Source organism: Euleptes europaea, chromosome 9 (assembly GCF_029931775.1).
Source record: "Euleptes europaea isolate rEulEur1 chromosome 9, rEulEur1.hap1, whole genome shotgun sequence".
Classification (NCBI taxonomy): domain Eukaryota; kingdom Metazoa; phylum Chordata; class Lepidosauria; order Squamata; family Sphaerodactylidae; genus Euleptes; species Euleptes europaea.
Window position 1 is genome coordinate 26,997,853 of NC_079320.1, and position 15,148 is coordinate 27,013,000.

The window sequence follows — 15,148 nt, forward strand, 5'->3', positions numbered from 1 at the left end:
TGTCTACGACTTGAGTTTGAAGCATGGAGCTCCCAGACACTATCTGCTGACTTCTGAGATGAACCCAGGAAAGGAATAACAGGTGGGCTTGCCAACTTCCAGGTGGTGGCTGGAGATCTCCCACTATTAATACTGATCTCTAGGCGACAGAGATCAGTTCACCTGGAGAAAATGGCCACTTTGGAAGGTGGACTTTATGGCATAATACACCACTGAAGTCCTTCCCCTTCCCAAACCCTGCCCTTTTCAGGCTCCACCCCAAAAATCTCCAGGTATTTCACAACCCGGAGCTGGCAACCCTACTCACAGGATAGTTGTGAGGATAAAATAGAGAAAGGAGAAACCATGTACTGAGCTCCTTGATGGAAGTGTGGGATACAAGTGGCGTAGATATATTTTTGTTAAGTAACTTAAGTACCCATGTATCAAGTTGCTTTTCATATTTCCTAATTGTTCATAAAAGGTTATATTCTATCTGTTTTGTTTGTGAAGATGAGACATTTTTTAGCATCTTTTACAACTGGCCTGCACAACCTATGATTAACCAAACAAACACAACCCACGCCCATGTACTGTAGCTTGCCAAGTGCTTAACAGTACTCCTATTTTTACAGTTCCTGGTAGGCAGGAAAAACAGGGCCGTTATTGAGCCTCTGGTAAACCACTTTACATGTCTGGTTGGCAGTGGCTGACTGGCAGATCCCAAGTTGTACAAGCCTATTGCATAATAATTTCACACAAATCTCCTTGTCTTTCAACATTTTCCTCTTGAATTGCTTTGCTGATCTGGACAGGAGCAATATCATCTGGTAACTGAGAAGCAGAATTGTTAACTCTGGATTGGAAAATTCCTGGAGATTTGGAGGTGGAACCTGGGGAAGGCAGGGTTTTGAAAGGGAAGGAACCTCAGCAGGATATAAACACATAGAGTCTACTCTCCAAAGCAAACATTTTTTTTCAAATGCCTAAGTATTTCCCTGTACCCAGAGAGCCAGCGTGGTTTAGTGGTTAACAGTGGCGGACTCTAATTTGGAGAACCGGGTTTGATTCCCCACTCCTCCACATGAGCAATGGACTCTAATCTGGTGAACCAGGTTGGTTTCTCCACTCCTCCACATGAAGCCTTCTGGGTGGCCTTGGGCTAGTCACAGTTCTGTCAGAACCTCTCAGCCCCACCTACCTCACAAGGTACCTGTTGTGGGGTGGGGGAAGGCGATTATAAGCGGGTTTGAAACTCCTTGAAGGTAGAGAAAAGCAGGGTATGAAAACCAACTCTTCATCATCATCATCATCATCATCATAATCTTCTTCTTCTTCCCTTCTATTTTTTTAACTAAGGATTTTGTCTTTTTCAGCTGTTTATGTTCTGCTCCTAGCCTGAGGAGTCTTTTATCCGTATGGAGACTGATCCATTTTTTTGTGCTTTTAGTCCTTGGCTTGCTTATAATGATGCTTTTAATTGATGTGGGTTTTTTTATTATTGACTTGGGTTGTTTCATTATGTTCTTATTAAGATTAGCTTTTATAGTACACTTGGTTTTGTTTTATTGTTGTAAGCCTAGAGCAGGCTGGGATAGGTGACATAAATATTTTCTAAAGAAATAAATAAGGAGGTAATAGGAAGCCTCTTTGAGGAGATTGAAACATTTTCTCTGAGGAAGTGCCTCCTGAAGGCCCCTTCACAGTAGGAAGGGAATTGCACTGGTTTCTCCTTCTTCAGGGAGTCATGAGTACTTTATGACATGATCAACAAATAGTCCAATCCTCATCCTATTTTCAAACCTATTTGATAGATAGATAATTTATTTGCGTCCCTTAGCCAGATAAAACAAGATATAACAGGAAACATGGACTAAAATACTCTTACAAGCAAAAAAATTACAGTTCGAGTCTTATAACACTTAAAAGTAAAAAATTACAACCGAGACACATCTGTCAATTGGGCTAAGAGACTGTTCTATGGCGTCGAATTTTCATATCTGCCATGCAAAATTTCGCAACCTGAAGAGTGATTGAAGGATTGTCCCCTTGTAGGAGCGCCTCAATCCTTTCTCCTGTCCTGTCAGGTCCCATACTCGATAAGAGGGGCTCAATAAACTTCGAACGGGGTAACATATAAAAATTGCAGTTCAGGTGGACATGCTCAATAGTTTCTAAGTCCCCTGATTTGCAGGGGCAAACCTATTTGCATACCTAGTAACCACACATCTCACACTACAGGTCAAGTATTGACATGCTTAACGCCATGCTCGGGCTAAATAACTTGTTCTGTTTCATGCGGAAGTACTGTGTGTGATTGTTGTTGTGAGGATCAGGGGCAGTCTTAGCCAATGGGAAACTGGGGTGACTGTCCTGGGAACCCCTGACCACCCATGGCCCCATTTGCCTTGGCAGAGAGAAGAAAGCATGTATAAGAAGAGCAGGTTCCTGCTGCTTGTGCCTGCCCCATTCATAGTTGCCAACCTCCAGGTACTAGCTGGAGATCTGCTGTTACAACTGGTCTCCAGCTGATACAGATCAGTTCACCTGGAGAAAATGGCCGCTTTGGCAATTGGACTCTATGGCATTGAAGTCCCTCCCCTCCCCAAACCCCACCTTCCTCAGGTTCCACCCCAAAAACCTCCTGCCGGTGGCAAAGAGGGACCTGGCAACCCTACCCATTCAGGGCCTGGGCAGCTGGTTCCATAATGTCAGCCACTTTTACCTGCCTCCCATGGACTGAGGGCAACCCCTTGCCCGTGCCGCAGAAATACTAAGACCACCCCTGATGAGGATAAAATGGAGAAGAGAATAATGTGATAAGCCACTTTGGGTACCATTAGGGAAAAAAGCAGGATATAAAATTTTAAAATAATTAAGAATAAGGATCTGGAAGAACCAAGTCAAATCAATATTCTGCCAAGGGAGGTTGCTGGGTGATCTTGGGCTAGTCATTCTCCGTCAGCCTAACTGAGGTGATTGTTGCGAGAAGGGGAGAACGATATTGTAAGCTGCTTTAGGTTCCCATTGGGGAGAAAAGCAGTGTATAATTACCGTATATACCCGTGTATAAGCCGACCCGCGTATAAGCCGAGGTGCCTAATTTCTCCCCCAAAATGGGGAAAAATTAGGCACCCGTGTATAAGCCAAGGGTCTGCTTATAACCCCTCCCCCCCCGCAGACTTACCTTCTGGGCTCCTGGCGGTGGGAAGCGGCGGATCCGGTGGGGGTGGCCTTCCTGCAGCTGCAGGAGCCCCCCCCCAGGCCGCTCCTGGCGGCGGGAAGTGGTGCGGCCTGGCGGGGGCGGCCGCAGGGGGCCTCTGGAGGCTGCTCCCCGCCGAGAAAAGGCGGCGAGAAAAGGCGGCGGAGTGCCCTCCCCGCGGCCGCAGAGGGCCTCTAGAGGCCTCTCCCGGCCGAGAGAAGGCGGCGGGGGTGGCTGAGCGCCCTCCCCGCGGCCGCAGAGGGCCTCTAGAGGCCTCTCCCGGCCAGGAGAAGGCGGCGGGGGCGGCCGAGCACCCTCCCCGCGGCCGCAGAGGGCCTCTGGAAGCCTCTCCCGGCAGAGAAAAGATGGCGGCGGTAAGTTCCCCCCTCCCTCCTCCCTCCTCCCTCCCCCCCTCTACCGTATTGACCCGCGTATAAGCCGAGGCCGGCTTTTTCAGCCCTTTTTTTGGGCTGAAAAACTCGGCTTATACGCGAGTATATACGGTAAATAAAAACTAATTATTATGCTAACATAGAAACAAGGATAGACTGCAGCTGAGTAGAGCTGAAGGGAAGAGAGAATGGAAGAACTGATAAAATGGTTTAGACAAAACAGTGGATAGAAATGAAGACTCCCAAGGGGTGAAGATAAGGGAGTAGTTTGAGATCAATGCCACCTGGGAAAGGAAGCTATAACTGATACTCATCTATTCATTCTCATTCAACTTTATGTCCACATTTCCTTACACATTCACACCACTTGCTTGGCATCTCATTACTAAACAGTTAAAAAAGCTTATTTATATCTCCTCAATCAGATTTCTAGATGCCACTACCAGTTCTTTATGATCAGCAAAACATTTAAGCACCGTAGGAAAAAGTCAAGGACACCGGAGCACTGACTATTTAGCTATCCAGATAACTTATACATCTTCAGGAATGCTACCGGCTATGATATGCACTATTTAATTACTTTTTGCTTCTTTTCAAAAAATGACTACTTTTACATAACTCAAGGTATTTGCAGACATGGGCTTGGGAAACAGCCAGCATATTAAATTAATTGAAGAGACAGCTTGGATCTGCTTTCCCATCAATCAGAAAGCAAGCATGCTCCATCACAGGCTGCTGAGTTGATATGAAGAGTTTAATTCGATTTAGGAAGCAGATATTTTAATGTGAACAAATGACAAGTTTAATGACATTGTTTTCCTTAGTCATTTATTTCCAGTGCAGGTGAAATATTCAGGTACCAGCTGTTAAGGTAGATACCCTCAGTGTACTTCCATACCATATTTTTCACTGTTTCCTATCAATATTCCAAACCATGCCAGAGTATTCATGGAGCAGAATATAATATCAATGAAAGGCAGGTGTGCAAAATGATCGGAGAATGATGAATGTCTCTGTTATGAATGTGCAGTTTTTATCTTCGCTTTTGACATATGCTTAAAGCCATCCATCACCTATAAAAAACATACATTATATACTTGTGGCCTTCATATCAGGTCCTGCAAAGAGTGCAAGGTAGGCCCAAGTATCAGGGATTCATCTGGTTATTGAACAAGGTCAGGTCACGTGACCAAGTTGTCATGCTGTGAATATTAATTGAATAGAATTGTGCATGTGTTGAAGCAGCTAAAAAATGACTTTAGCACATATACTTGCAATGTAGCTCTATCCACATTTATCATGCCACCACAAAGTTGCTCAAAATGAGTTCATGGGGTAAATAGCAAATTGGGAGCATGCCTGAGCTTGAGGACAGGCTGTGGCTAACCGGCAAAGCATCTGCTTGATGTGCGGAAGGTCCCTGGCCCAATCCAGTTAAAAGCATCCAACCATAGGTGAGCTGAAAGATCTAAGACCTTGGAGAGCCACTGCCAGTCTGAGGAGACAATACTGATCTTGACAGATCAAGGGCCTGATTCAGTATAAGGCAGCCTCATGTGAGGTTGCAAAGTACTCACGTTACTATTAACATATACATCGAATTCTGCATGGATCCAAATTCGTATTCTCAACAAGCTAATGTAATAGTGTGAACTGGTGTTGGGGATCCATCTATTCAGTCAGCACATTTCTGAATCATCTCTCATTATTATGTTATTGAGGACTACCCAGTTGGTTATGCACCAATCCAAGCTCAGACCACCTGAGAGCCAGTATGGTATAGTGGTTAAGAGTGGTGGTTTGAAGCAGTGGACTCTGATCTGGAGAGCCGGGTTTGATTCCTCACTCCTCCACATGAGTGGTGGATGCTAATCTGGTGAACGGGGTTGGTTTCTCCATTCCTACATGTGAAGTCAGCTGGGTGACTTTGGGCTAGTCACAGCTCTCTTAGAGCTCTCTAAGCCCCACCTACCTCACAGGGCGTCCGTTCTGGGGAGGGGAAGGTCATTGTAAACAGGTTTGATTCTTCCTTAAGTGGTAGAGAAACTCAGCATATAAAAACCAACTCTTCTTCTTCTTCTTCCTCTTCTTCTTCTTCTTCTCCTCCTCCTTCTCCTGCCTGCCTGCCTGCCTGCAGCTGAAAACAACAACAACAACAGGGGGGTTCGCAAGCACTTGGTAAGATCCAGCACAAGACTGCTGGACTTTGTTCAGTTTGAAGGGTGTCAGTTGCGTTGGCTGGTCCTGTCTTTGCTTTGGAAATATTACCCTTTAATACCTATTTTGCAAATGTTCCCTTTAGATTGTGCACATCACTCTTATGAACAGGATTCTCCCTTCATTTTATTTATTTCAGTTGAAGCATTTACTTTATCATGTTCACGTGGTCTAATTGTATTCTAATATTTTGTCATATCTCTGAAAACTATTGCTTGACGCAACAACCTTCCCTTTGTTCCAAAAGGAGCATAGCAGCTACTGACCACGAGCCCACAGATGCACGGAAATCATTTCCTTGCTTTGATGAACCTAACAAAAAGGCAACTTACAAGATATCCATAATCCACGAAGACACATATCAAGCTCTGTCAAACATGCCAGTGGCGGTATGTGCAATCTTATAATTTCTGTCTGCGTCGTTGTGTCTAAGATAAATGCAACCTGGTGGCAGTTGTTCTGGAGCCCTCTCTGAGATGCAGCTGCCTCCTGGGTTGCCCCATTCCCCAGGCAGGGCTCGATGACTGGCTCCCCCTGGCTGTCATACTCAATTGCTTAACCGAGAGTCTGCAACCCTGTCCCACCTGTTTTGGGCACATCCTGGCTGGGCTGCTGCAGCTGCAAGTTGTGTATGGTTTGTCTCAGCCGAAGTGAGTTGGCCCGGCAAGTCCAGGCTGGGTCCCATTGCTGGACACAGTGATCAGTGAATCACTTGCTTTGGACCAGTCCTTTAATGCCCCCAAACACTTTAATGGGAATCCTCTAAGAATACTCTTGTGTGTGTATGTTAAGTGCTATCAAGTTGCTTCTGACTCATGGTGACCCTATCAATCAATGTCCTCCAAAATGTCCTGTCATTAACTGTCTTGCTCAGGTCTTGCAAACTGAGGGCCATGGCTTCCTCTATTGAGTCAATCCATCTCATGTTGGGTCGTCCTCTTTTCCTACTGCCAACAACTTTTCCTAGCATTATTGTCTTTTCCAGTGACTCTTGTCTTCTCATAATGAGACCAAAGTATGATAGCCTCAGTTTAGTCATTTTAGCTTCTAGGGAGAGTTCAGGCTTGATATGATCTAGAACCCACTTATTTGTTTTTGGGCAGTCCACAGTATCCATAACACTCTCTTCCAATACCACATTTCAAAGGAATACTCTTAAGCACATGGATTTAATCAGAGCAACAAACTTAATGGTCACTAAGAGCAAAAATGTTGCCATTATGCAATATATTCCTGTTTGCCAGCTCATGGATGAGGGTGTTTGTCAAATCCCAACAAAGTTCATGGTTCAAAAGGGGCTATTTTTAGCAGCTCCATTGCAGATTCAAAGTCTTCTAGGGAAGTCATTGGCATCAGTTCTCTGCCTCAAGGATTTGCATTGGGGAAAACATCATATGGATCTCAGCCATAAGAATGTCCGATGAATAGCCTAATTGAGCGTCAAAGCCACACAACTTGGAATGAATGGTTTTCAAATTTTTCAGTTAAGTGCATAATTAAAAAAAACCTAATTTTAGCCACCCAAACTGCTGGCTAGAGATATTATTTCCCAAGGCTCACATAAACATCAGTTCAGTGCAGAGTTCAAGAAACTCAGTATTAGTGCTAAAGAAGATAAAAGAAATTCAGTGCACAAAATCATACCTTATCTGTATATTTTCTATTCCTGCTGGTGTCCTATTTACTGTATATGGGGAGAGGTGCCATAGTGTACATAGCCACAATCCAGTGCATAGGTATTTCACATTTATTTCAATGGGGTTTAAGTGCACACAACTATGCACTGAATAATTTGGATTGGCCAAGGTTCCACAGATCTGTCACCACTTTACTTTGTGGTGAATACTCACAGTATGGTCCTCTATACAATGGTTACCACAATCACTTCAACAATACATCTGCAGACATTCTTACCACATTTCCCCAACATTGTCCAAAGAAGGGTAACAGTCTAGACTTAAAAAAAAATGTAACCACAGCTGACCACTAGTATGGAGCGTGTGATGAAATACTATCCAGGAATCCATGTGCCAGCTGAAACGGCACTTTACATAGGCTTACATGTTACCAGTGGCAGTTTAAATGAAAACCAGGATAGTGGAGTAGTTGGAATGTTGGACCAAGAGCTGAGAAGCATGGGTTCAAATCCTCACCCCGCCACAGACCTCCCTAGGTCACCTTTGGACAGTCACACTCTCTTAGCCTAACCTACCCCATAGAGTCGTTCCAAGAATAAAACAAGTAAGAGAGAGTCATGTATATTTCTCAGAGTTCATTGGGGGATGGATGAGATCAACATGTAATGATTTCTGAACAATCATGACAAACCAGTGGATGATATCACTCACTTCAGGAAATCCATGGAACTTCCAAAGTGTTTGTATTTTATGAGGATCACAAATATACTAGATTATATAGTATGCACTGGACAGGTTTGTTTTCCATTATGCATTTTGGTAGTGGCAAACAAGTGAGTTTATAATATTTCCAAAGAAGGTGGATAGAAAGGATATGTGCACAGGTACAGAATGTTAACTCATCATAAATATCTGAAATTCTAATTTAATAACTTATACCTACACATGTATGTATTGTGAGAAGCAGAAGCTGCGATGGCTTTTAGATGCAGTAAGCTTGTGGTCCTTGTTTTCAGCTATTTATTTTTAAAAAGCCACCCCCTACAAAATAAGAATGGAAAATATTATGAGCAAAATTACACTGGTAAACAGTCTGGCATGAAAGCCTCATTATATAGCCATTTATCAATCAGCAAACAGAGGATTCAATCTCAACTGCACTAGCTAATTTCACTACAACAATAAATGCTGCATAAGAAACCTTATACCCATTCTTTCCTCAGAACTAAAAAAATATAGTCCATGACAGTAGAGTTATCCTTCCACACTACGTATTATATATTCATAGCTTGTAGGTTTATAGAAGGAGACAGTTGAATGTAATCCACATGTGTTTGGTCCCCTTTCTAAACTCAAAATTTGAAACTGGAAAATCTATTCTGAGAGCACCACAAAGAAAAAACACATTGCACAAGTGTAGCAAAAACAACAACAACAACTTCCATGCCATGCCATGAAAAACACATAGAAATAATGAAAAGAGAATTCTTTCTATAGCACACAACTATAGCCGGAGTTTTCTTGTAAATGGTGCACCATTGATAATTATTTTGATTTGTCCATATCTTCTTTAGCAAACAGTATCATTGGGTAACAGTTTGAATCGGACAACATTCCAAGAATCTGTTAAAATGAGCACTTACTTGGTGTGCTGGGCTGTGCACCAGTTTGACTACATAGAAAGAACTTCAAAAAGAGGAATTCCTGTAAGTATCAGGATCACTTTTAATACATTTCTGCAACTGATTGCTATGAATTTTTTTGCTTTGCAAAATGAAAACAAAAGAGCTATTTTCATTAAATGGCTTAGGTTTTTGCTGGTATTGGTGTTTTGTAGAATAATCTAAACCTAGTTTAGAAAGGTCTTCTCCTTCAAAATGATATCCTTGGCAATATGTTAACTGTGCTTGCCTCAGTATGGCTAAATCACTTTTATATGGATCTGTTTTAGTGATAGTATTGTAAGCCACCTTAAACCATTACTAAACGAATTACTTTGAAGATTAATAGATTACTTTGAAAACAATGGGATTTAAGTTAGCACACATTCATACTTCATTTTAGTAGTCTGGATGCTGTTTTGAGCAAATGTAAAATATTCCCCCCTCAGATCAAGCTCATGGGAAACTTTGGTTGGTAGCCAAAGGGGCTGAGCACAGCTCTTATTGGTAGGGTTGCCAGCCTCCAGGTACTAGCCAGAAATCTTCTACTATTACAACTGATCTCCAGCCGATAGAGATCAGTTCACCTGGAGAAAATGGCCACTTTGGCAATTGGACTCTTTGGTATTGAAGTCCCTCCCCAAACCCCGCCCTCCTCAGGCTCCGCCCCTAAAACCTCCCGCCGGTGGCGAAGAGGGACCTGGCAACCCTACTTATTGGCTACCTTTATGCCAGTCATAAAGCCATCTCTCTCTCTTTCTCCCCGCCCCTCCCCTTGGAGTAGCTTTTCAAGGCTGAAGAAACAAACGTTTGATCCTGGAGAGAGAGAAGGAGAGAGATGTTGGGAGGTAGGGTGGAGTTTCCAAATTGTTCCTATCCTCCCACAATTCCTCTTGGGATGCTAGTTATGAAATGCAAAGAACAAAATAACTGATTTCCTGGACCTGACTAGGTCCTGAGAACTTTTCAGCAGAGCATACTGGTGATTCATTGCTATCCTTCTTGATTGCATCCAGCACCTTTGCTCTCAAAAACTCTCCACAAAATACTCCTGTGCAAAGTTTGATGTGGAATGTTTTTCAGGATGTTTGCCTATTCATATTAGATTTAAAGAAACCCACTTAAGTACAACTTTATGAGAGAGAGAGAGAGAGAGAGAGAGAGAGATCAGTTTTCTTGTATTGAGAGCTATGATGGTGCTATATTTTAAAGATGTATCTGCAGCCTAAGTAAATCCTTCCTGATTCAAAATTATGTGAATAAACCTATCAACTTTCTGCTGCCATAGTCCTAAAACTACTTTAGCTACATTTAGAAAGCTTCATATCCATCAATGCCTTTGCTTCTCATTAATAATAAGTGGCTTTAGAAGGTGCTTGAGAATTGCCCCTAAGTACCCTGGTGTTAAATAAATACTGGTTTGGATCCAGCCAACTTGATTGCCAGTCTCACCCTGTCACCCAGTCATACAGCTTCTGATGCCTATGGCTTTTGTTCATGCAGATGCCACCATTCCCCAACACAGTCCTCTTGACAGATCAAAGGGGATCCCTTTTTCACCAGCAAAAAAGCTGGTTGGATCCCACCCACTCAGTATGACTGGAAATGTCCACCAATGTCTCTGTTTTGGTTTTCAGCTCCGAGTTTATGCACAGCCGCAGCAAATACACACAGCAGAATATGCAGCAAATGCGACTAAAATTATATTTGATTTCTTCGAAGACTATTTCGATATGAATTATTCTCTTCCCAAACTAGGTAATTATTACTGTTAATATATCTCTTTCGTTAATTTACTGCCAAAATTTCTATTCCTGATTTGTTTAGTTAATTGCCTGACTTAGGCAGCATCCGCACATCACTGAATATTGTAATATAATCTTGCAATATAGCAATAATTTGCAAGTGGATTTATCTATGTGGACAAGGAAATCCAGTTGCAAATGATAATGCAGTAACTAACAATGTGTAGATGCAGGGTCATGGTGGCTCACTAGGATCTCTGGAAAAGATCTGCCTCAATACAGTTACCTGAAATCTTTTAAAACAGACACAGAACCTGGGGCCTTCTACATAGAAATAATGTTTTGTACCGCTGAGTTATGAGTCCCACCACTGAGCTAGGGATGTGTGTAGGATGTAGGCATACTTCATTCACAATTAAGATGCTTCACTCCCTTAGTTCTAGCAGCTGAATTTAAATGCTGATACTAGCACAACTAATGCAATGTGTCCAGGCTGTAAATCATGGGGAGTCTTGGTGACATGAGCAAATGAGAGAAAGCTAAACACAACAAGATGCAGCAGACTGTATCTTGTAAACAGATTCCAGTCGCAGGAAGGTCTAGACCAAATCCATCAAAGATCTAAGGGTGGTGGGACTCAGGGCTCAAACTATCAGTTACTTTTTTTTGCAAGTTCTGTGAAGTTCAGTGTGGTGTAGTGGTTGAGAGTGGTGGTTTAGAGCAGTGGAGTCTGATCTGGAGAACCGGGTTTGATTCCCCACTCCTCCACATGAGCTGTGGACGCTAATCTGGGGAACTGGATTTGTTTCCCCACTCCTACACATGAAGCCAGCTGGGTGACCTTGGGCTAGTCGGAGTTCTCTTAGAGCTCTCTCAGCCCTACCTACCTCACAGGGTGTCTGCTGTGGGGAGGGGAAGGGAAGGTGATTGTTTGTCGGTTTGATTCTTCCTTAAGTGGTAGAGAAAGTTGGCATATAAAAACCAACTCTCCTCCTCCTCCGGGGACTTACAGCCATACTGCAGCTTTTAGTCCTGTGGCAACTCATGTGTAAAAAGTACAGGTGGGCCCGATTCTGATCCAGACTGTAGTATGGGGGGGGGGGGTTTGAGGGACTCCCCCTTGCCATTTTCAGTATCCAAAAGTACCTAGGGACTGTGGGGCGGGCATTATTTGCACCATTGGAAGGCTGCAAGTGCCCACGTGGAGCCTCCTGGTGGTGTGAATAACGCCTAGCCCTGCAATCCTTGGGTTGTTTTGGTTGCCAAAAACCATACAGAGGAAAGGCAGGAGTCCCTCCTCCTCCCCCACACCACTGCCCCAATCAGAATCAGGCCCACCTATACTTTTTACACACCAGTTGTCACGGTATATCCAGCTGCAGGATAGCTGCAAGTCCGGCGGCGAACTCGTGAAAAAAAAAAAAAGAAACATATAGGTACCTCTAACACAATTTGAACACTTCATCTGGCATGGATTGTAGCAATGTAGATAGTTCATAAATCTGGAAATGAAGCAAAGGCTATTCGTTTTTATATTCCTGCTACGAGACAGGCATCTTTAGGAATAGAAACTTAGGTACTGTACTCCAACCCAATCAGGCTGGAGACAGTCCTGTCAGTATCACTAATGCAAGGCTTTGGTCTCTGGGGAAATTGACAAGATCAAGAGGGAAGCTTGTCAGTTTCATGGTGGAGGGTTCTTTTCCTCCAAAAGGACGGGTTTACTTGCACCAGTCACCAGTGCTTGGGCACATAGTAGCGATTTAATGTTTACAAACTGATAAGATACAAGATAAGGGAACATGTTGGTTTCAATGGGGTTTTGAAGAGGGAGGGAGGGGCCAAGTGGCATCAGGTCATGGTCACAGGAAAGGGGAAAGAACTGGGTAAGGGAATCACTTGCCAGGGCTGTTCACAGTGGGATGGAGGAGAAGTTAAAATGGGCCAAAAGACATTCCCAAATGTGTACGGCCATATATTTAAAAACCAATGGGTGGGAAAATATGCTTCAGAGAGAACACACCTATTCACCGGTGATACAACAAAATGAAGGCAGGCTGAAATGCAGTTATAGCTATAATGCCCTGCAGCGTCACTAATTGATGTTAAAATCTGGAAAGTGCCCCATTAAAACCTTCCATCATTTGCATGTACATACCAACTGCAGGACAGAGGCTCAAAAGCCCTTCAAATGACACCTCCACAATAGATCTTAGCCTCTCGTGTGAAAAAAGCCACAACTGTTCAGTCCCTGAACTCTGCAGCATCTCTCTTTTGTCTACATATGAGTCTACAGGACAGAAGTGATGTCACCTTCATGTTTTGGTACAGCTGTGGAACACAGAGTAATGTTGGCATTAAACAAACATTAAGTGCTTGCGAATGTTTGCCACAGAGGGCAGGCGAAAACAAGCTGTCAAAAGTGCCACAGATCACTAAGAACACAGAAAGGCCCCATGTCTTCAGCGGAGAAGAAGGACCCAGATCCACCCTCTGGGGACCATTATGGAAAGCTCTCCTGTAGGAGGACTGGGAGGGACTTTATCTTCAGGCCGTACTAAATTGGTCAGAGCTGATGTAGTACAGTGCCCTAGAGGCTGAATGAAGTATGAAGCAGGATGCCCCTTGCATGAAGCTGGACATCGCCACAGTCTTACCAGCTGGTTTTTAGTAAGCCTCTCCCCTCTCAGACTCCTCCTTCCCCCTTTGGAGAGCCAGCATAGCATAGTATAGTGGTTAAGAGCGGTGGTTTAGAGCTGTGGACTCTGATCTGGAGAACCTGGTTTGATTCCCCACTCCTCCACATGAACGGCGGACTCTAATCTGGTGAACTGGATTTGTTTCCCCACTCCTCCACATGAAGCCAGCTAGGTGACCTCTGGCTAGACACAGTCTTAGAGCTCTCTCAGCCCCACCTACCTCACAGGGTGTCTGTTGTGGGGAGGGGAAGGGAAAGTGATTGTAAGCCGGTTTGATTCTTCCTTAAGTGGTAGAGAAAGTCGGCATATAAAAAACAACTCTTCTTCTTCTTCTTCTTCTTCTTCTTCTTCTTCCCAGCACTGCTCACCCCCATAACTACTAGCATTTTCAGCATTTCAAAATTCACCATTCAAATTCCTGTTCCCAATATAGACATTATTTTTCTAGGTAGGTTAAGAACCAAAAAGCCCTGCTGGATCAGTCCAACAGTCTATCTAGTCTGGCATTTTGTTTTCCATAGAGGCCAGCCGGTTGCCCTGGAGGTTCAGACCACTCATGATATTAGGTACAGCTTCAAGATAGGTGCAGCTACCAGCACGCATACTGCAAAAAGAGACTGACGTTGGAGAAGACCATGAACTCCCTGCTTAGTAGGGTTCACATAAGCAACTCAATAACTTAAGCATGCCACTGCATTCTCTCAGCACCGTCCTAAACTCTGCTCAGCCAGCCTCTGTTATACGGCTTGCCGTGTGTGGATGAAAACACTGCCCTACTTTACAGGATTGTTGTGAGGATTATAAAATATTGAATGTGAAAAACACTTTGAACGCCTGCAAGTGCTACATAAAGCCACAGTGGGTGGTGCTAAACTAGGTAAATAATGAATGGTCTGGCTTAGGGCTCAAGGAAATGGCTATAAATTGCATACTGCCTCAGTTTGCCTTGGGGGCAGATGGGGAACAGGAGGGGCATTAACCCCTCAACTGCTACTCAGCTTAAATAATCAAAATTGGTTTTCTCACTCCGCTTTTAAAGTGAAGGAAAGATGTGTTCTTTAAAAAAAAGTGGCCCAGTTTCAGTTGGTGAAATTGACTCGAGGTTGACTCCCTTTGACTCTCTTCCTTGAACAGCCTTGAGACAGATTGAGGTAGATTGGTCCTGCAATATATATCTAATAAATGAATGGAGATGCACAGGAGATTCATGATCTTCCTCACATGTGCCTGCTCCTTCTCTGTAAGGCAACCATTTATATTCTTGGCACGTATTTATTTAGACATATCCTGCCCTACATCTATCATAAGTGCTTTTCAGAAATCAACACATGTAGTAAGCCAGCCAGAACCTTTGGAGACCATGCAGGTTATTATAAGATGGTAAATATTAATAAGTAAAAATATCCTGGCCAAAATTAAATAGAGAGCAGCGGTTTCAAAACGTTTGAACCACTAAGGAATGCTTTGGTTGTGCCCATCTTTGAATCCGTTTGAATTCTATGCTAGACCAAGCAGCAGTGCGGTTAGTCCTCTCAGAGGAGCCCAAAGTCCATAATTCTCATTTAAGCTGGTATTGATTGCCAGCCATGAAGACATGACCCTACTCGTTGTGGTGA

At 43.5% G+C, this 15,148-nt stretch overlaps 1 protein-coding gene across 1 annotated transcript in view; it reads left to right on the forward strand.

Annotated features, from left to right (window-relative positions):
• Window positions 1–15,148, forward strand: part of ENPEP (glutamyl aminopeptidase) — a 77,915-nt gene that overhangs the window by 16,025 nt on the left and 46,742 nt on the right. The window contains exons 2-4 of the mRNA XM_056855316.1: window positions 6,038–6,179; window positions 9,002–9,133; window positions 10,726–10,846. Of these exons, the coding sequence (XP_056711294.1) occupies window positions 6,038–6,179; window positions 9,002–9,133; window positions 10,726–10,846 (395 nt within the window). The remainder of the gene's footprint in view (window positions 1–6,037; window positions 6,180–9,001; window positions 9,134–10,725; window positions 10,847–15,148) is intronic.